The following is a 21476-nucleotide window of genomic DNA, read 5'->3' as shown; positions in this document are numbered from 1 at the left end:
TTTGATTTCATTTTAATAAAGTTTTATAAATATTAGATTTGTAGATTTTCATTTTAGGGCTTAGTTAGAGTTCAATTTCGTTTTGTTTAGATTTAGATTTTGTTTTGATTAGATTTAGTTTTAAAATTAGATTTTTTTTTAAAATTTAAATTTTTGTTTTAGTGTAGATTTTCTTTTAGGTTTTTTCTTTTAAAAAAAAAAAGAAAAGAAGAAGAGGGATTTATTTAATTTAACTTTGGTTTAGTTTAATTTTTATGAATAGTTAATGTTTTTAGATTTTAAATTTTATTTTAGATTTTTTTTAAATTTTCATAATATAAAAAAAATAAAAAAAAAAAATATTTTCAAAGGGATTTTTAGGGTTATAGTTCAGTTTTAGATTAATTTTTTTTTCAGATTTTATAAAAAAAAAAAAAAAAAAAATTGAAAAAATATAAAAAATTTCGTGGAAAATTTATTTTTGCCAGATTCAGTTGTTTTCATGTTATATCTTTCATGCTGGGATCTAAGTTTTTCAAGCCGAGTTGCGAAATTGATATCTGGTTAATGGTTTATAATTCTCGTGGTATTTTAAGGCATTTATCTTTTAAAGCTTTCAGTTGCCGGATATCGTTTTGATCACGTGATTTAGCTGATGATAGATGGTTGCTGTTCATGGTCCATGTTTCTATATCATTTAAAAAGTAATCATTTAAACATTAACTCCACAAGGCACTGGTCTGCTAAATTAACCAAATCCATCGAGCCATTTTATCATCGTATCTCGTGTCTCCCAACCAACTGGTCGACAGTTGGTCTCATCACCTCACAGGGTCTACCCCCCTTAGCCGCGGGAGACAGGCTTAAACGGAGGGATCGGGGATCAGAGTGACAGCCCCCGGTCTGAGCGTTGTCGTGTCAATCCGCGCGACAACATTTTTGGCGCCGTTGCCGGGGACAGAGTTTTCCTGTTCCTGGAGTTTTATCGACATTAATCTTCTCATCTCTCATCTCTCAGTTGCGCTGGCAGATTCAAATATTCTGGCATCTTTTCATCACATATCAGCAGATTCTCTTCGGTTTTGTTTCTTGTTTGGGTGGCGACTCCACTTTCTCATTTTTTCCCAGACGAGAAGCCCTCCCGCATATCTGTTTGTTGATTACTTTTTGGATCTTAGAATCAGTTTTATTGTTCAAGTGGCGACTCCACTTCTTGCATCCTTTGATTTTCTTGAGCAGAGCTAGTTCTATCATCCATCTGATCCCTTATTGTTCATAATGGATTATTCATTTAAACCATGTCGTTTTACTCACCGTCTCCATGATCTTCCGGAGGAGGCCATTCCTGAATTACCTATTTTTTCAGATGGTGATCCAATCGCTGCTAAAAGGCATCTAGACTTGTTTATTCGCTTCATGATCATATATTGCAGACCCCCTCAGTTTAGTCATGGTGATATCAAAATGCGTCTATTTGTCCTTTCTTTAGAAGATGATGCTTTGAATTGGTTTAACAGTTTTCCTAACGATTCTTTTACTTCTTTAAAAGACATTATAAATGCTTTTGAAGATAGATATGGTTATCCAAGCAGCTTGCCTTCTGCCTCTAAAATTGTGCAACAGAATAAAAGTAATCATAGTAAAGGTTCAGCTGTTGAAGACGATTCTTCATGTCAGAATGTGTCATCCACCGAAAATATTGCAGATCAAGTTCATAACAATGAAAAGGAGGAGCAAAAGCAAATAATACAAGATTTAATGATGCTGGTGAGAAATATGGAAATCAATCAAACTAATTATGTCAATGATGTGAAAACTTTATACACCCACCTGGAAAAACGTAATAGGGAGATTGAAGTCACGCAAAATCAGCATGCTAAGGAAATTGAGGCCATGAAAACTAAATATGAAACAGAAATTAGAATCATGCAAAGCAAGATGTCAGTCTTAGAGGAAAATATGGTGACCATTAAAACTGATCATGATAGGGAAATTGACTCTATGCAAAACAAGTTATTCACTATGGATGAGGAAATGACTATCATGACATTCAATCATAATAATCAGTTGGCTGACATGCAAGCGAATCACAGAGAAGAAATAAATTTTATGCAGCATTGCTTGATGGACATAAAGGAAGAAAATGTTAAAGTAATAAAAGATATGCAAGAACACCATGCCAGACAAATCAGTGCTATAAAGGTTGAACACTCTAGACAGATGGACGCCATTAGAATACAGATTCAAAGGTTTCAGCAATTGGAAGATGAAAGAAATCAGGTGACATCAATAGATCAGGATCCTTCTCATGTGTTGCAACAAGCTCCATCTTATTATGAGGAGGTTATTGATTCGATTGAAAGATGGTTAATTGAAGGTGATCCGGACAGACTTAAGAATGATAAAGATCAGATGCGGGCTAAAGAAAGACATATCATGCACACTTCATCTGATAGTTTTGAAACAGAGAGTTCCTGGTCATCAGTAATTAAACCAGCCAGAAAGAAAAAGCGCAAGAGAAAGAAAATGAGAAGAAGATTTGACGCATCAGACGGCCGCGAGCAGCTTGATTTTCGGATAGGAAAGAGTCCTACCATATGCAAAATTGGACATGGCACATCCGACAAGCAGCCGACAGATTTGCCTGAAAGCAGGCAAATGCTCAGTATGCACTATATTGAACACATCTGATGCCGTGAGGCATTTTTTGTATTGTATTTCTAACTCTACTCCTTGTCTTTCAGCATTTCATTTCTGTTTTAGGATTAGATTTACTTTTCATGTTATTAGATAGTTAATAAATGAAGAGCTTTTATCTTTCCTGTGCTTAATGTATACGCTGATTTTTGGGATGGACGCTACTTATTTTTGTGTTGTATGGATGCAGATTCTGGATTCTCACATTCCTGCAAGCAGCAACGTGTCCCCAAGTGGAGCCAGATGTTGACCTCTTCTGGTCAACTACCCATGCAGTGCACCCCGTTTTTCTTGACAGAAAGAAGCAGCACCTGATCAGCATGTCCGTGCCATCCTGCCATCATCAGCAGCTTGATCTTTTTGATTGTAAACCCAGTCTGCATGTATTAATTGTAAATAATCTTAGCAGACATGAGTCATGTATGTAATTTGCCTAGGTGGACCTAACTTTCTGATGATAATCTACGTCCCGGAAGGTTTTTTGTCTCACCGATCCACGGATCGGCAGAGTTTTCCTTCAAACCTGACCCCAAAGCCGGGATTGATTTTGTCATTAGAACTTTAGGAGAATCCTAGTGTGTTGATCTGCTAGATTATCATTGTGTCGCAGGGCTGGGTGATTTATGAGCGTCTGTATTAAATGGGTTTGTCCCTTAAGATGTAATTTTGTAAAAGTCATGATGTAATGTGTCCTGAGGGTCGAGAAATGTTTTAAATCCCCTCATGAGTCCTAAGTCCTAGGTCCTAGGTGATGTTTCCGAAAGGCTTAGTTCAGTGATCCATTTTAAAATGATTTAAAAAATTAAAAAATGAATAAAAATATTAAAATAATAAAAAATAATAAAAAATTAAAAATGAAGCAAAAACCCTAACTAATAAAATAATAATATTTTAAGTTAATAAATCGACGGATGAGATCAAGAGATGTCTTGATCCTCATCAACGGTCGAGATCATTTCTACATGGATCACTCGAACTAGCCGTTAGGATCATTTCCTTTATATAGGGTCTTAGGGAGTCATTTGAGATCATCTGATCTGTGAGTCTGGACTGAAAAAGCTCTCTTGTAATCTGATTTTCTGGTTAATAAAAAGACTTTGGGGTTCAAAACTGGCTGGTGTTACTCTTCGGAATTGCTGTGAGATGACTGTTTTTTCTGCATATTTCAGTTTTCAGCAGTTAAATATAGCTGGTTTTCAGAGTATTGTGAGTACAGGTATCTTGCTCACGTGCTAGGGTTTGAATGTTGTAGGGTTTCTGGAATAATGGCAGGTATCTCCATTATTCCTGAAATCTAGCAGCATTTCTTGCCCTCTTTACTGATGTTTGCTTGAGGTGTGCAGGAACTCTTTAAGTGAAGGGTATTTGTGGGCGTTTGGGGAAGTTCTGGGCTGAACCAGCCGACTCCCACAGGCTTTTCTGTGCAGAGCCCAGCCGATTATGCCCTGGGTTAATCTTTTAAGTTTTATTTCGTGTTTTACATTGAGAGATTTTTTTTTTCTGTTCACAGTGAAGTTCAAAATTTCTGATATTCTGAAAGTATTCCTGCTCTTATTTGCTGAATCTGGCTGTTAAGAGGCCACAATTTGTACATTAATCAGCTAATCTAGGGTTTCGAAAATTTTGCTTAGGGTTACAAATTTTTCATTAGGGTTTTTCAGTTTTGTTTTCATGTACATATTTTTCTTGTATCGATTTTCTATTTCGATTTGCAGGGTTTCTGAGAAATTTCAAGGGTTCATCAAAGCTGTTTTTACTGTTCAAATTTTTTTCTCTTTTGCAGAAAGAGACTCTTGAAATCGCTTTCGAAATACGCCTGGGCTTTCATTGGGAAATAAAATCTTGAATTTGCATCTGCGTAAGAAATCACGCCATCCTGCCGTCTGCCGCCATCAATTTGGTTGTTATGCGAGCCAGTCAATCTCATTATACAGGCAAATTCAATTTGGATAGCAAGTGACTGTTTCAAAACTGAAAAATTTCCCAAGCATCACGCGGTCGCTGAAAGCTGCACGCCTCAATCAATAACGTAAGGTAAATTTGAATGAGCACGCAGACATATGGCTTGAAGGCGTCAGAGGGCAGACGATTTGGATGAAACACGTTTTTTTTAAACACGCTGGCCATCAACCTGAAGACACCCACGCAAATTTTCTGAAATCTCTGCTGCCTGATTTGCTGGAAGACGTCGACTCCTCTGCTGACCCGCAAATACACCTGCAAAACTCGCAAATACACCTGCAAAACGGCGAGAGAAAGGAGATTTTCTTCCTGCCCATACGTGCTCCAACCGACTGCTAGCAAATCGTTTCCAAATCCGCTGGATATCCACAGTTTTTCTGAGGCTGGGTCACGTTTCATGCTTCTCTGCGGCTGAGGTAATATCTTGTCACGCCATTTCATTCGTTTGCAGACTCCGCCATCGCCACAGGTATCATTTCGATCTGCAGGTATCCCGTTTGAATAGTTACGTGTTGTCTCGCCTTAACATAGGGTTTATTTCGTAGTTACGATTTATTTTTTTGATTTCGATCTTTCCTTTTGGATATAAACTCAATAAAAACATTAAAAAGTTAAGCGTAGCTTTTTTTTTAGATTTTGATTTCATTTTAATAAAGTTTTATAAATATTAGATTTGTAGATTTTCATTTTAGGGCTTAGTTAGAGTTCAATTTCGTTTTGTTTAGATTTAGATTTTGTTTTGATTAGATTTAGTTTTAAAATTAGATTTTTTTTTTAAATTTAAATTTTTGTTTTAGTTTAGATTTTCTTTTAGGTTTTTTCTTTTAAAAAAAAAAAGAAAAGAAGAAGAGGGATTTATTTAATTTAACTTTGGTTTAGTTTAATTTTTATGAATAGTTAATGTTTTTAGATTTTAAATTTTATTTTAGATTTTTTTTAAATTTTCATAATATAAAAAAAATAAAAAAAATATATATTTTCAAAGGGATTTTTAGGGTTATAGTTCAGTTTTAGATTAATTTTTTTTTTAGATTTTATTAAAAAAAAAAAAAAAAAAAAAAATAAAATTGAAAAAATATAAAAAATTTCGTGGAAAATTTATTTTTGCCAGATTCAGTTGTTTTCATGTTATATCTTTCATGCTGGGATCTAAGTTTTTCAAGCCGAGTTGCGAAATTGATATCTGGTTAATGGTTTATAATTCTCGTGGTATTTTAAGGCATTTATCTTTTAAAGCTTTCAGTTGCCGGATATCGTTTTGATCACGTGATTTAGCTGATGATAGATGGTTGCTGTTCATGGTCCATGTTTCTATATCATTTAAAAAGTAATCATTTAAACATTAACTCCACAAGGCACTGGTCTGCTAAATTAACCAAATCCATCGAGCCATTTTATCATCGTATCTCGTGTCTCCCAACCAACTGGTCGACAGTTGGTCTCATCACCTCACAGGGTCTACCCCCCTTAGCCGCGGGAGACAGGCTTAAACGGAGGGATCGGGGATCAGAGTGACAGCCCCCGTCTGAGCGTTGTCGTGTCAATCCGCGCGACAACAGGCGGATTGTGAAACATGTCAAATTTGGTCCCGAACAACTCTGGAGAAAGCACCGCCTGACGTAAATCACATTTCAAGCACATAGTGTTGAACGAGCGTTGCACATTGAGCTCATCTTTAATGTTCATGAGCTCCTTCAGCTGAGGGTACTCTTATGCCCCCATCAACATATCTGTGTTTCTAACAATGTTGTGTGGCCGGGTGCCCATGTTAACAAAATGTTGCGTGTAGTCATTGTTGGGGTGCCAGGGAAACCCTAATGGTCTGTTAGAATTCATTGGCGGTCCATTCACTAGAAGGGGTCCCAAAGCATTATATTCTAGACAAATTGGAACTACTGGTGCCCCTGCAGGTGCCTCAAATTACCATGGACCATAAGACTTATTGTTATAAAAAGGATAAGAATTGCCTACAGGAATAGGTATATTATGGGATTCGATCTCTCTACCACGACCTTGTGCAAACCTATTGCCCTTAATCTTCATTCTTCTGTCTTGCATCTCGGGCCAGGATTCTCTTTCTGCGGGCACATCAGTATTCTCTGCTACAGGTTTCACTAGAATAGATCTACAGTTCGTTTGTGCTAAGAGGGGATGAGGATGCAGCAGGGGAATTCGTTGGCGCTTGAACTATGGACTGCGAAGAGTGGCAGATATTCAATTGCACGTATGCATGCAAAATTTTTCAATTCTCAAAAGTTTTTTTGGAATTTTTTGTTGGTGCGGTTCTTTGAGTTGAAAATCAATGGGTTTTTTTGAAGTTTCATTAGAATATGATCATCATTTAATGCTGACCAGTCATCTGACCGCTTCAATGTTGACACATTATTTTTTGTTGGGAGGATCCCGACAATCTCTATTGAATTATACTTGTGTGTGACTCTTTGTGTTCTGTTCCCAAAGATGAAGACAAGAATGACTTTTGGTGGTCAAATCTGCTTTTTGGTTTTTTTTATGATTTCATCACTATTCCCATACTCATCCTCCTTGGAATTTGTATTTTCATTTAATCTTCTTGATTTTGCTGCATTTCTTGAGTGGTTGTTACTGTCAGCACCATTGTTGTGCAGTAAGGAGGAGGAATTTCTATCATGCTCATGCTCATTCTGACTCTGACTCCTACTGTTGAAATTTCTAAGTCTAACCCGTTAGAAATTTTCCTGCACTATCTGATTTATTTCACCTACTTTTTTAATTACTGAACAAGTTATTTAACCATATAAATAATGAAATAAACACAATGCAGTGTCAACCATCTACAGATAATCCATTGAAAGAAATAGACAAACACACAAGGGACACCCTTATTTTTGGACAATCGTTCCCGGAAAAACCCAACTTGGGAAAACCGGTGCAGCAGTTCTGAGGGTTTTATTATTAAGCAACTTTTCTGAGTACAACTAGGTGCTAAACTGGCTCACCCTACAGAGAAATCAATCTGGCAGTGATACCTCTCTTCAGAAGCAGATATTCGAAAAGTCTGCTCCACGAAAACTCTCCAACGCCTCTCTGAGGCACCGCGTCAACTCTCTTGGCCTTTGCGTCAGCCTGAAACCCTCTGCGTCAGCCCTCTGATGCTCTGCGCAAGCTCTCTGGCCCTCTCCGTCACTTCTGCAGCCTCTGCATCACTCACGCAGGCCCTTTGGCCCTCTGCGCAGTTGTCGGCTTATAGGGGCCTGACCCAGGTTCAGAGGTGATTTAGCTAAACAAATCCTGGTACTACTGGCCCTTTCGGCAACAATCTGCGGAATGCGGACTAAGGTCTCACCTGAAGTAGTATGGGAGGGTGCTAGAACCAGGGTTCCGCACCCTAGAGATGTTTGATGATTTTCAGTGGTCCGCAGATCTGCCCTGCGCGCACGTCGCTACGTGTATCTATCAGTACCTCGCAGCCTGCGATGCTGCCTTCGTGCAACCCTGCTCGAGGCGCGATTCGTGTTATTACCCAATTCCTTACTATTAACCTGATAACTGTCGATCACTTAGCTTATCAATATGTGTCTAGTTATATTTAACAGTGTTAAGTATTCATATAAGTGCGCGATAAATGGAGGTGAAGATGGTGAGATGGGTGGCGGTGTAGGTGGAGGTGGTAAGCGCGGAATTCGCTGCCTTATCAGATTGACCGCGCTTCTCGGAGAAATTTTCGCGAGCTCTTCCTCGTTTTGCCGTGAGGGTGAAATTAAGGGGCTAGTTTCTAATTCTTCACTACCTCCGTTTCTGTAGATCTTCCCACTTCCCATAGTCCCAAACATTAATTTATTCGCCTAACCCGCTTTTCACACAATAGCATCTTAATCCAAGTGTTCAAAGATTTAATATACTTACCACGCGGTCCTTTGAGGAAGCGTCGTTCCGCCTCACTGTAGCTAACGGTCGTATCTACTGCGAACTTAGTGATAAATCCTCCTATAATTCGATCGAGCCAATGGTCCACAGCTCTTGCAATCTTGTCTTCTGTCGCTTCTAGTTTGCGCACTAATTCCGGAGTCCACACGATGGGTTTGTCGAGCCTACACCTTCCCTGACTGTCTGCTAGCTTCGCAATCCACTCATATAAATCAGAAGGAAAAGATGCAAAGAAAATTTCGTGGATTTCCGTATATAAGTAGCGCTCCAACCACTGTTCCTTAGATACTCGCAGATTCCTGTTTTCCTGTGCCGCGAACTCGTGAATCTTCTTGTCCAACCACCCTTTAATTTCTTTCTTGGTTTGATTCCAGTGACACGACATCAGACATCCCTTATGCAGATCCCGGTCCCGGCAACGGAACCATTTGTTGGCTTATAGGGGCCTGACCCAGGTTCAGAGGTGATTTAGCCAAACAAATCCCGGTACTACTGGCCCTTTCGGCAACAGTTCGTGGAGCGTGGATTGAGGTCTCACCCAAAGTAGTATGGGAGGGTGCTAGAACCAGGTTTCTGCACCCTAGAGATGTCTGATGATTTTCAGTGGTCTGCAGATCTGCCCTTCGCGCACGTTGCTACGCGCATCTATCAGTACCTCGCAGCCTGCGATGCTGCTTTTGCGCAACCGTGCTCGAGGCGCGATCCATGTTATTACCCAATTCCTTACTATTAACCCGATAACTGTCGATCACTTAGCTTATCAGTATGTGTCTAGTTATATTTAACAGTGTTCAATATTCATATAAGTGCATGCGATAAAAAAAACAATATACTTAAACAGGAAATAGCATAAGAACAGATACACAAGATTTGGAATCAAACTTCTCTTTATTATTCTTCTTCCTTGGTTATAGACTCGACTTTGCCCTGCGCACTCAGCTGCAGGGGGTCTGCGCACTCCCCTGCGGACTCTACTAGGCCTCTACGCACTCCGCTGCGGACTCTACTAGGCCTTTGTGCACTCAGCTGCAGAGCCTCTTCCTACTACTATGACTCAAGACACTTAGACCTTTACTCTATGTTCGCTATCTTCTAGACTCCATTCGATTTCATCTATCTCTCCTTCTCTTTACAACTTAGAGCTTCGCTCTATTTATACATTCCCATGGTTCGCGGACCGTGGGTAGGCCAACAGTACATTACAAAACATAGGGCGAACGACCCTATGACTCAACATACATTTCGCGCTCCGCGCCAGCAATTCGCGAAGTCTTACAACATTATTTGACCAAAACTTGGGCTTTGTGCCCCAAAACATACTGCGGAGGGATTCCATGCCCAACAACAGTCACTCTGGCCCTCTGCGTAGCTTCTGTTGGCTCTGTGTCTGTCTCTCTGCCTCTATGCTGGTCTTTCGACACTATCTCTGCCTCTCGTTGCAACTCTGATCACTGATTCGATTTCTCTTAGCAAACCCCGCTTTAGAAAATCGAATTGACTGATCAACTTGGTGTATCTCCAACAGACACTCAAGCCTCCTCTTATACTTTCCATGTTGAGTCTTCAACGACTGAGATTACATCTCTAATCAACGGCTAAGATTAGATTTAGCTTGATCCATGTCATTTAGAACCTTCTAACCAGTTTTATATTAATACCCATTAATATTTTTATTTTCCTAAGTTTAGACTTAGGAACTCGTTAAAAATATTAATTATTTTAATATCTCTCTCACTGGGTAGAATTTCCCCAAACTATTTCTGGGTCTTGGAGATCTCATGTGCTTTAGCCTCTCCACCAATTTTTATGGCTAGAGCACATCCGATGCTACCCCAAATCAACACCTACTCCTATTCTATTCTCGTCCTAATTCAACATGTTCAACATCTTTTTCCATGTTAGAACATTCTTCATTGTTAGTTTCTTTCATGTCAATGCCCTTCTCCATTATAGGTGCATAATCCAATGTTTCAAAAAGCTTTATTGATTTTGCAAGTATTTCTCTCATTTCTAGTAATAATTCCCGATTAGTTTTATGGTCATATGATACTGCTTGGGAATATGTTCCCATGACTTTAGGATCTAAAGCTTAGTGGACAGACTGTGCAACGGTTAATGTCCAGAGGGTCGAATAGCTTTGATACCACTGTTAGAGAAAAATTGTAGTTATGTAAAATACTCGTATGTAAATTTTGTATATAAATAACTTTTATTATTGAACAAATGAATGATTGATGTGTACATCGCCTTTGTGATGGTTGCCTATAACGGCATTCACTGGCCACGATGGTGAATGGTCATGTCATTTAACCCTTTAGCCCTTCATAACTAATAATTTTTAAATAATTAATTAATTAATTTAGTATTATTATTATTATTTTATTTATTTAATTTATATTTTATTGATTATTTTATTCATAACATTCTTGTTAGAAAATCATAAAGGCAAAAGATTCTCTTATATTGATAATTACTTGTGATATTTTTGTATTCTTATTATCTTCTCTTTATGTTCTTCTTTTGTCTTTGTTTTAATCAAGCAATCATCAAGCCAAAACATGAAGATCAATGACACCAGATGTAGGCACTGAACCATAGATAAAACCCCTCTCTAGGGGAAAACCCAGTCAAACTCTTCCACTAATCAAATTGAGATAGACCAAGACCCTAGACCTGACCAAAAGACCTTTATCCTCCACCAAGTCAACTTTCCAATATGATTAAGAAAACGTCAATAGTCTTTTCTAGTCCAGCATCTACAACCCAACAACAATCCAAAATTTCAACCCAGCTACTCCAGAATTTCGGGCCATCTACTCCAGAACTACGGCCCAACTACATTACTGCAATTTCAGCCCTTCCAACAACCCAACAACTTCGCACGTGTGAGACAAGTAGAGAAAATTCGACTCCTTTTGCTTGACAAAGACTTTCTTCTCCTTCGCTAGGGTTTCCTTTCTCTTCCTTGAATTTCACACCCTTTTTCTGCCCCCAACAACTGCAGATCGAACCTGTTGTGGATGTACTCCAAATGAGGTCAAGTTGTTGCCTTTATATAGTGAATCTGTGAGGTTGAATTCCCTTGATGAGGCCGACTTGGTGGAGGAGGCCTAAAAGAGTTATTTTACATAAAAATAAATTTCTTTCTTGATTGACAAAGCCCAAGAAGGGTCTTTTACATTATGACATGGACAAGGACACTTGACATAAACCCTAGAAGCCTACAATAGAGGCTTTGACCTAAGAACCATTGACCCAATCATGAAACCCAGGGTTTAAAAAGTCAATTTCCTTTATAATAAAATTTCTTTTTCTTTCTTTTGATAAATACATTACATCATGACTCAAATACAATAATGAAGACCGACACTAGTTAACATTTTTCAACAATTCTAGCTCGCAGAAAAACAAAGATAATTATCCAAAACTGAATTTCTCGAATGAGGAGCAGTTGTCACATATATATAGTCATCATAAGGGGTTGAATGGGTGCCTCTAATGGGCCCAACTGACCTGACATTTAGTGGAGCCGACTTATCATCTTTTAGGAGGCATAAATATATTTTAAATTTCCAATTTCGTCATAATGAAAATACCAACAATGGCTACCATATTTTTCAATAATATGCTTTGCAGTTAACCCTTTGAGTCAATTCATGATCGAGCCTCTACATGCACACTGGGTCACTGCTAAGCATGTGCTGAGATATTTACATAGGACGATTAATCTTGGTCTGAGATATACTGCTGGAGATGTGAGACTTATGGTTACACCTAGTTATCAGCAGTTCACATTGTAGCTTTAATTTGTAATTTTCTGCCAGTGTTACCATACCCATAGGGTTTGACATGGATTTGCAGGTCAAAGTCAGCTCACCTGCTCAAACAGGTCAAGTCAATGTCTTTCTGAGTCAAGCTTGCAGCTTATGAATTTGACTTGTTGTCTTTGCAAGTACTTGCGTGTTAAACTCTGATCTGCAAGTACTGAGTTTTTCTGACAGGTCGATGATATCACAGGTCTGTCCAATCTCACTGGCCCTCATTATATATCACAGAACTGAGGCTTTGTATTAGTTGAGTTTTGCGTGAGCCTTGGTCAAAGTCTTACCTTTTCTCTCCTTGCCGGGTTTCAATGAGGCAATTTTTGTAACAGTGTTTCGTCTCTCATGTTAGTACTGCGCTTTAGATGGATATTAAATTTCTAATTTCATTGAATTTTTCATTTGGGTTCATAGAATGAAAAATATCATACTGAATTACACTTGATAATAGATGTTATAGAATAATTTCAGATGGCTTGATGTAATTTATTTTGGCTCAAAATCCAATATTTTGATAACTTAAATGCCTGGGTTCTGCATATAGAATAGATTTCACACATGCTGAGTCCACATGGTGTCTCACTTATTTTGTCAATTATGATTGTAGAGTTGCCACAGTTCTTGTTCAGTGCTGGCTTCTGTCATTCTGAAAAGATTATTGGAATCACTCAGCCTCGGCGAGTTGCAGCAGTTACGGTTGCTACACGGGTTGCTGAGGAAGCTTCTGTCCAGTTGGGTCAGGAAGTTGGGTATACAATCAGGTTTGAGGATGCAACATCTAGAGCCACCCGGATCAAATACATGACTGATGGCATGTTATTGAGGTGGTGTTCTGCCATGAATGGTCAAGATATTCTTGTTTGTTTTCATTTTTTATGAATTACTTTTGTTGCAGCCTCAGTAAAAAAAATTGGTTTTTAATTTGATTAGTATGACATATTTCTAGGCTTTTTTTATTGCTTGGACACAAGGCTAAAGAAATCGAATCCCCGTGGCTTCAAAGTTCAGACAATTAACAAACTAGATATCGAGTGTTTAGCAGCTGAAATCTAGTAAATAAGGATAGATGCATTGTAAAGTTTTGTAGATGTTCTATGCTAAGAGCAATTTCACTTTTCTCACAGCAATCATACAAGTAGATAAGCAAAATGCAGATAGAACATATAAGCAGATCTTACAGAAGACAAATCAGAAACAAGAAAAATGTATGTGTTTGTTTCGGCGGTCAACAGGATGCTTCAACCAGCAAAGTCTCCTTTGGTCAGCCAGCCCAGCATGTGTCACAACAACCCTCCAACCAGTAGATGAGTCAACCCAAGTCAGTTCTACAAAAGTCAACGCTGTCCTGAAAAGTCAACGCAGGGGCAGCAAGCTAAAAGTCAACGCAGCAGCAAAACGGTCAACCCTTTGACCTCGATTTTTGTGCCAGGTAGTATGGCCTTCAAAAATCGAACCTCCCACAAGTTTTCAGCTTGTTTGGACCAAGCGTTGACCAAAGTCAACGCTGGTCAAACTTCTGCGAAACCCTAGCAGCAGAAACATCCTCTTCGTCCTTCCCACGTGTGGCTGAAATTCGTCCTCCAGGTAGCTCGTACTTTTTAGGATGAGAGAGGAAGATGTGAGATGGTTTTGTGATCTAATTCTCTCCAACTTTTCCTGTATATATATATCCATCAATGAGGGTGTGTGACACATCTGTTGGGCATGTGAGCCTACATTACAAAACTGGCTGACCTTTGCACATATAATTTATTAAGAATAATAAATTCAAAATATAAGTTCTGCTCATCGGATTAAGACTATTTTTATATGGATTTTACACCTCTCAGAAAGAGGAATCCAACAAAAATATTAGCCTCTTAATCTGAGCATCAGAACATGGAGTTTGGACCTAGTTGTCCAAATTTAACACTCCCTCTCAACTAGGGAGAACTCCATCTATTAGTGCAATTTACATCGTGAGTCATCCCGCCGAAACTTGCTTTGCTGGCTTCTTTATTTCAGAACAGAAGTGGGTCAGTCACAAAGACATCATTCCCCGACTGACATAATCAGTCCAGAGGTCCCAGACCTCACAAATCTTGATCCCAGATCAAGTGGTTGGACCATGCCATCCTAGATAGAGAGTACGGCAATCTCTGATGCGTCCATCAGTCTTTGCTAATAGTCTCTAGCTTTTCCACACCTCATTGGCCAAATGAGAGGTACTTCCCATGAGCCCTGAACTCAATGGGTAGGATGCATACGGGGCACAAATTAAATGAGTGGCGAACCAGCTCAATAATCACAAGGGTGGGGCAGAAGCATTATGAGTGCTTATAGCTCCGAGAAGCTATCCCCAAAGCCCCCCAGAGCTCCCAGAGCTCATCGTCCAACAGGACCCACATCATAGGGTCTTTCCACGACACCAAGACTCTCACGGAAGGTTAGGAACTTGACCTTCCCCAGGGGCTTAGTGAGAATATCCGCGACCTGCTCATCAGTTCCTATATGATCGAGCCTTACGGCGCCTTGCTGTACCATATCCCGGATAAAGTGGTACCTGATATCAATATGCTTGGATCGGTCGTGGAACACAGGATTCTCAGTCATACGAATCCCACTCTGATTATCACAGAGTATTACAGTGGTATCTAGCACATGTTGGAACAGCTCACTAAAGAGCTTCCTCAACCAAACTGCTTCACAACAGGCCATACTAGCAGCAATGTATTCGGCCTCCGTGGTGCTCAAAGCCACCGACTTCTGCTTCCTGCTCATCCATGAGATCGAAGCAGAACCAAGATTGAAACAGCATCCAGATGTGCTCTTACGATCCACCACACTGCCAGCCCAATCGGCATCAGTATATCCCCGGAGTATCACACTCCTGGCAGTGTATCTCAGCCCATGGTTTATCGTGCCCCGAAGATATCTCAAAAGATTCTTGGCACCAACCCAGTGAAAATGATGAGGCTCAACCATCTGTTGACTCAAAGTATTCACTGCAAAACATATGTCCGGACGGGTGTTCACTAAGAACATCAAAGCTCCTATGAGTTGACGATACTCAGTAGGATTGGTCAAGATAGGCCCTGCAGCGCTGCCACTCAACTTCTTAAAGTTGAGTTCCATTGGTGTCGACACGGACTTACAGTCCACCATCCCAAATCTTTCTAGAAGCTTCACAATATACTTTCCTTGAGAAAGGAAAATCTCTCCAGGTCTCTGCCAGACCTCCAGGCCTAGGAAATAGTGCATCAGTCCTAGGTCTTTCATCTCGAACTCAGCAGCAAGCTCCCTCTTACATTGATGAATGAGAGGGTCATCACCTGTCAGGAAGAGGTCGTCCACATACAGCACTAGAATGAGAGGCTTTCCTTCCTCAACCTTAAAGTAAAGGTTTGGATCAACATTGCTTCGAGTGAAGCCCAGCTTCATCAAGTAACTATCCATCCTCTCATACCAAGCTCTGGGTGCTTGCTTTAACCCATAGAGGGCTTTCTTCAACCTGCAGACATAAGTGTCTCGATCTTGAACTTCAAATCCCAGAGGTTGTTCTACATACACCTCTTCCTTTATTGCACCATGCAGAAAAGCAGTCTTGACATCCATCTGATGAAGACTCCATCCTTGCGTAGCAGCAAGGGCTATGATGGATCGGATGGTGGTATATCGAGCCACAGGTGCAAATATATCGTCATAGTCAATTCCTTCCTTTTGAGAGAAGCCACGGGCAACAAATCTTGCCTTAAACTTTTCAGCACTCCCATCAGATCCATGTTTAATCTTGTAGAGCCATTTAGCGGTGACAACAGATTTGTCCTTCGGTCTCGGGACCACATCCCAGACATCATTCTTCATAATAGCCTCATATTCTTCATGCATAGCATCCTTCCAGACTTGATGCTTGATGGCTTCTTCAAAAGATCCAGGTTCAGATTGTATAATAGTACTCATGGCAGCTAGATACCCTTGGTATCTACACGGCTTCTTGCTTTCATTATCAAATTCCTTCATCCTTGTTTCTTCTTGCATACATCTAGACAGAAGCTCATCAAAGTTAGGGATGGTATTATTGTTGAGAATGGTAGTTGTGAATACTTGCCATTCATATGGAAGTCCTCCAAGTGCGGTGAGAACCATCTCACGATCAGCTATTGTTTCCCCAATAGCTAGCAGATTGTTCCTGGTTTCGGTCAACTTCATAAAGAAAGTTTGAATAGACTCGTCTCGGCCCTTCTTCATATTCTTCAACTTGTTCTTGAGGAATAGCACTTGGTTCACATTGTTTACTCGGAACATAAGTATCAGTTTGTCATACATCTCCTTGGATGTGCCTAGTTCAGATATGTAGGCAACCAGACTCTTATTTATGGATTCCCTGATCAGCAGTTTTGCTCTGATTTCTCCCTTCTTATACTTGTGTTTAACAGCAGCAGAGGCATTTGATGGAGGTTCTTGAATCTTCCCTGTCACATGATCTAGGAGATCATGATCTTCTAATTTGAGATCTAATAACATCTTCCAGGCATGGAAGTCATCACTTCCAGTCAGCTTGTCATTCTCCCTGAATTCAAGCTTAGAGGAATCCATTTCCTTCGATGATGATTGCTATAGATAGAGTTTGTCTTCACCTCAGCTCTGATACCATGTAAAGTTTTGTAGATGTTCTATGCTAAGAGCAATTTCACTTTTCTCACAGCAATCATACAAGTAGATAAGCAAAATGCAGATAGAACATATAAGCAGATCTTACAGAAGACAAATCAGAAACAAGAAAAGTGTATGTGTTTGTTTCGGCGGTCAACAGGATGCTTCAACCAGCAAAGTCTCCTTTGGTCAGCCAGCCCAGCATGTGTCACAACAACCCTCCAACCAGTAGATGAGTCAACCCAAGTCAGTTCTACAAAAGTCAACGCTGTCCTGAAAAGTCAACGCAGGGGCAGCAAGCTAAAAGTCAACGCAGCAGCAAAACGGTCAACCCTTTGACCTCGATTTTTGTGCCAGGTAGTATGGCCTTCAAAAATCGAACCTCCCACAAGTTTTCAGCTTGTTTGGACCAAGCGTTGACCAAAGTCAACGCTGGTCAACTTCTGCGAAACCCTAGCAGCAGAAACATCCTCTTCGTCCTTCCCACGTGTGGCTGAAATTCGTCCTCCAGGTAGCTCGTACTTTTTAGGATGAGAGAGGAAGATGTGAGATGGTTTTGTGATCTAATTCTCTCCAACTTTTCCTGTATATATATATCCATCAATGAGGGTGTGTGACACATCTGTTGGGCATGTGAGCCTACATTACAAAACTGGCTGACCTTTGCACATATAATTTATTAAGAATAATAAATTCAAAATATAAGTTCTGCTCATCGGATTAAGACTATTTTTATATGGATTTTACACCTCTCAGAAAGAGGAATCCAACAAAAATATTAGCCTCTTAATCTGAGCATCAGAACATGGAGTTTGGACCTAGTTGTCCAAATTTAACATGCATTCTAACTTAACAGTATGCTTTTCATTCATTCTTCTAATTGTCTGCAGGGAAGCATTACTGGACCCACTTCTTCATAAATATTGTGTCATTATTGTAGATGAGGCACATGAGAGAACAGTACACACAGATGTGCTATTAGGTCTATTGAAAGATGTACAAAAGAGGAGATCTCTTTCAGTTGCTAGGCAGGACAAGGACATTGCAACGGAGAATGAAAAATCCAGACAATCAGTGCGAGAAAATGAAGAGAATATGGATGAACATAGTTACTCACTTTCTAAGAATTCCAAGGCATCTCTGGATACAAAAGTGGATCCCTTGAAGCTGGTAATTATGTCTGCTACTTTGGACGCCAGAGGATTTTCTGAATATTTTGGTGGGGCGAAAGCTGTTTACATTCAAGGACGACAATACCCTGTAGAAATCATGTATACCTACACAGCAGAGCCAGACTATCTTGATGCAGCATTGGTAACTGTGTTTCAGGTAGCTATTGAGTTTCTCATATTCTCAAGTTGACAGTGAATTTCAAGTTACATATTAGTCCTTTATGATTCCCACCACATTCTGAATTGCCATTTTAATTTTTGGCATAATTCTGGTTGTATGACAGTCCTTGTTAATAATTTCTTTAACATGTAAAGTACATTTCCTAAACTTGCATTTCTGGGTTAAAATAGCTTCCTTTAGGCTTTTATCAATGGTTGTCATTTAGAACTAGATAAGTATTTGGTTTGGCTGCAGAAGTTAACTTTGGGTTTTGTTTTATAGATTCATATGGAGGAGTCTTCTGGTGACATTCTTGTCTTCTTAACTGGGCAAGAGGAAATTGAATCCATGGAGAGACTTCTGCAAGAGCGTGCTGCACATTTGCCTGAACGCATGCAAAAATTATCTATTGTATCTATATACGCAGCCCTTCCTTCTGAGCAGCAAATGCAAGTTTTCAAACCAGCCTCTGTTGGTTATCGTAAGGTGGGTAATGTGTCCTTTGGATGCTTCTGCTCATGGGAAATATATGCTATGTAGGATTGAGTTTTGTGAATGATTCACCATCTTAATTTATTAACACATTTGATTCAAATTTGATGTGAAACACAATTGTCTCAGTCTTAAGGTGTGGAAAACCAATTTCCAGAGTATAGAGTCTCAATCCTGATCTATACATTAAATACTGTTGAAAATGCAACTAGTATCGGTCTTCATAATGCAATTCAAATGTATTATTGATGTATTTTATGCATGTTCTTCATGCTTATAGGGCGAATTGAGTCAAAAATAAAATTTATTATGAGTCAAAGAAATTTAATTGAGTTAAAGTCCCATTTGGACTTCTTGTAAGAAAAATAACTATTTTATCTTGAGTCAAAAGAGTCAAAATGTCATCCACAGGCCAAGGCACCCCTCTCCGGACAAGTTGGCCTAAAGAGGCAGCTATTTGACCTCCTGTGTAACAAACTCCTATCATCATTATTGTTGAAGTCTAAACACACCATGTGCCCATACCTAAGTTCAATCCACAGGTTCCAATTTACATATTTATTTAGGAGATTTATATATCTAATTTAGCATAGTAAACGACCCACCCAAATTGTCATATATTTAAAACCTTGACATAATCCCTATACCATTTGTAATATAACCCTTAGGACAGATTTAACACATGCATTACAGTTGGAGAATCAGTCATGGAAATTCGAGGAAAAATTTCAACATGAAGTATAGATTCAAGATGTAACAATTTGATCCTACAAGATGCTGGGATGCAGCTTTATTTAGGATATTTACTTTCTGATATAGAACAAGCTTTATATCAAATATTAGTGTGACTGTAAGGAGGCATTGGTGCCTTGTGCTTAGTGGACAAGGTTGCAAATTTCAAGTTTAGTCAATCTTCCCTTTGCTGTCCCAAATGTCCAAACAATGATACATACAAACAGTAAGGAATGTTACCAGCATCATAATATAAATAGCAGCGCATCCTCCGTACAGCAGTGTGATATTTCCAATGTTTTAAATCTCTCCTCAGTCTCCAAGTGTGTTCTTTTGGTAGTTATATCAGTGTGAGGGTCCCTCTTTCCATGAAACATGGCTCACTGTAGCAGTCCAAGAAATGTTTATTCTCCAGCTCAAATGACTTCTGTTTGCATATGGCAGAGCCTTGTAGAATTATGGCAGTGATAAGGTTGCTTATTGGCAGTAATTGCTTTTGTAGGTAATTTTAGTTCTACTTCCCTGGAGGAAAGAGAACATACCCACAGAAATTTTTACAATTGAGTCCCAACTTCAGATGGAAATATTAAGTATGAACAATGTAACTTAAGTAAGGTGTAATAATTCTTATCAGCAGTATGCATGAGATAATAAAACCAGGAGAACCACCATTTGCTACACAGATTGGCAAAACTGTACATAGACCAGAATTGGACATTTACATGGAATATTGCTTACAACTATACTTAGTGACCTTTTAAAGTCATATGGAAAATCCCTTCACACCCTTTTGAACAACAATCATGCAAGTTATTGAGATGAATACTAGAGGCATAACATATAGCCAAGATTGTATTGTTCGAGACAGTATCTCTACTCCAAATACAAGCAGATTCCAGTATCTACTCCAGAGTCCAAATACAAGATTGTATTGTTTAGTTTTTAATGAATTTCCAGATTAAGCTAGAATATTTGTATCTGAATGGTCAGAGTTTTATCTTTGTGCACATATTTGGATGCCATACAGAGTTTGCTTTCCTGTTTCTTATCTTTTTTTGGTACAGGTTATATTGGCAACAAATATTGCTGAAACCTCTGTCACAATTCCTGGAATTCGTTATGTAATAGATCCAGGATTGGTAAAAGCCCGTTCATACAATCCTCGCATAGGAGTGGAATCGTTGATTGTGATGCCAATTTCAAAAGCACAAGCTCTACAAAGAAGGTAAGAACATCGGGTATCACTAAATTTAAAGTATGGCAGACATTTACTAATTCTTGGTTCCTCAGGATGTTCAAATGAGCAGAGTTTAAATTTGAGAATTTTCCTTTGCTATCATAAGCATACAAGGCATTTGTACCATGACCAACCAATGATGAATTGTCCTAGATTTTCTCATCCCGTTGGCTAGAGGATTGGGCATAGATCATGTACTCAACCAGGAGGTTAATATCAGCAAGGTCTTTTTTTTTCCTCGGAGAAAGGTCATAAACTTTTTTTGGATATAAAAGTGTAGATTCCACAGATGCATTTTCCAGCATTTTCACAAACATAAACTTGCAGTCCCCTGGGGATGTCATGCATCCCTTGACCTTTCCTATCTATGTTTGTAGTATTTTTCTGAAAAGCATTTCTTTCGTTCTTACAGAAAAAATAAGGCCTTTAGCAACTATCTAGTCTATAATGGCTTAGTGAGCAGAATAAAAATTATTCCATACTTCAGCCATAGGAATGCCAGTGAAATGACAAAAAGGCAGACAGCCAATAGCATAAACTGTGTATCGATATTAATTCATCCTACAATGATAGCGATCCCAGTGTCATTGGATAGATAGGAAGAGCACCGCCATTTTTGAAGTCCTGAATCCAACCTTCAGTATAGTTCAACAGTAAACCTTCTTTGGACAAGGGGCAGGCCTGTA

The 21476-nt window shown here is 39.1% G+C and overlaps 1 protein-coding gene across 4 annotated transcripts in view; it reads left to right on the top strand.

The window, feature by feature from the left end:
- Nucleotides 1-21476, top strand: part of LOC149168559 (RNA helicase family protein) — a 241472-nt gene that overhangs the window by 105155 nt on the left and 114841 nt on the right. For all 4 annotated transcript variants that reach the window (XR_016259754.1, XR_016259752.1, XR_016259753.1 and 1 more), the window contains exons 5-8: nucleotides 12973-13189; nucleotides 17888-18326; nucleotides 18612-18815; nucleotides 20618-20778. Coding sequence is in view for 1 of the 4 variants with exons in the window: in XM_089428313.1 (XP_089284439.1) it covers nucleotides 12973-13189; nucleotides 17888-18326; nucleotides 18612-18815; nucleotides 20618-20778 (1021 nt within the window). In the remaining 3 variants the exon portion in view is untranslated. The remainder of the gene's footprint in view (nucleotides 1-12972; nucleotides 13190-17887; nucleotides 18327-18611; nucleotides 18816-20617; nucleotides 20779-21476) is intronic.

Source organism: Pinus tabuliformis, chromosome 4_2 (genome assembly GCF_031772625.1).
Source record: "Pinus tabuliformis cultivar Carrire ecotype Pingquan chromosome 4_2, CPIR1, whole genome shotgun sequence".
NCBI classification, from domain to species: Eukaryota; Viridiplantae; Streptophyta; class Pinopsida; order Pinales; family Pinaceae; genus Pinus; species Pinus tabuliformis.
Note: the sequence above shows the minus strand (reverse complement) of the source record. Positions and strands in the feature narration are given on the sequence as shown.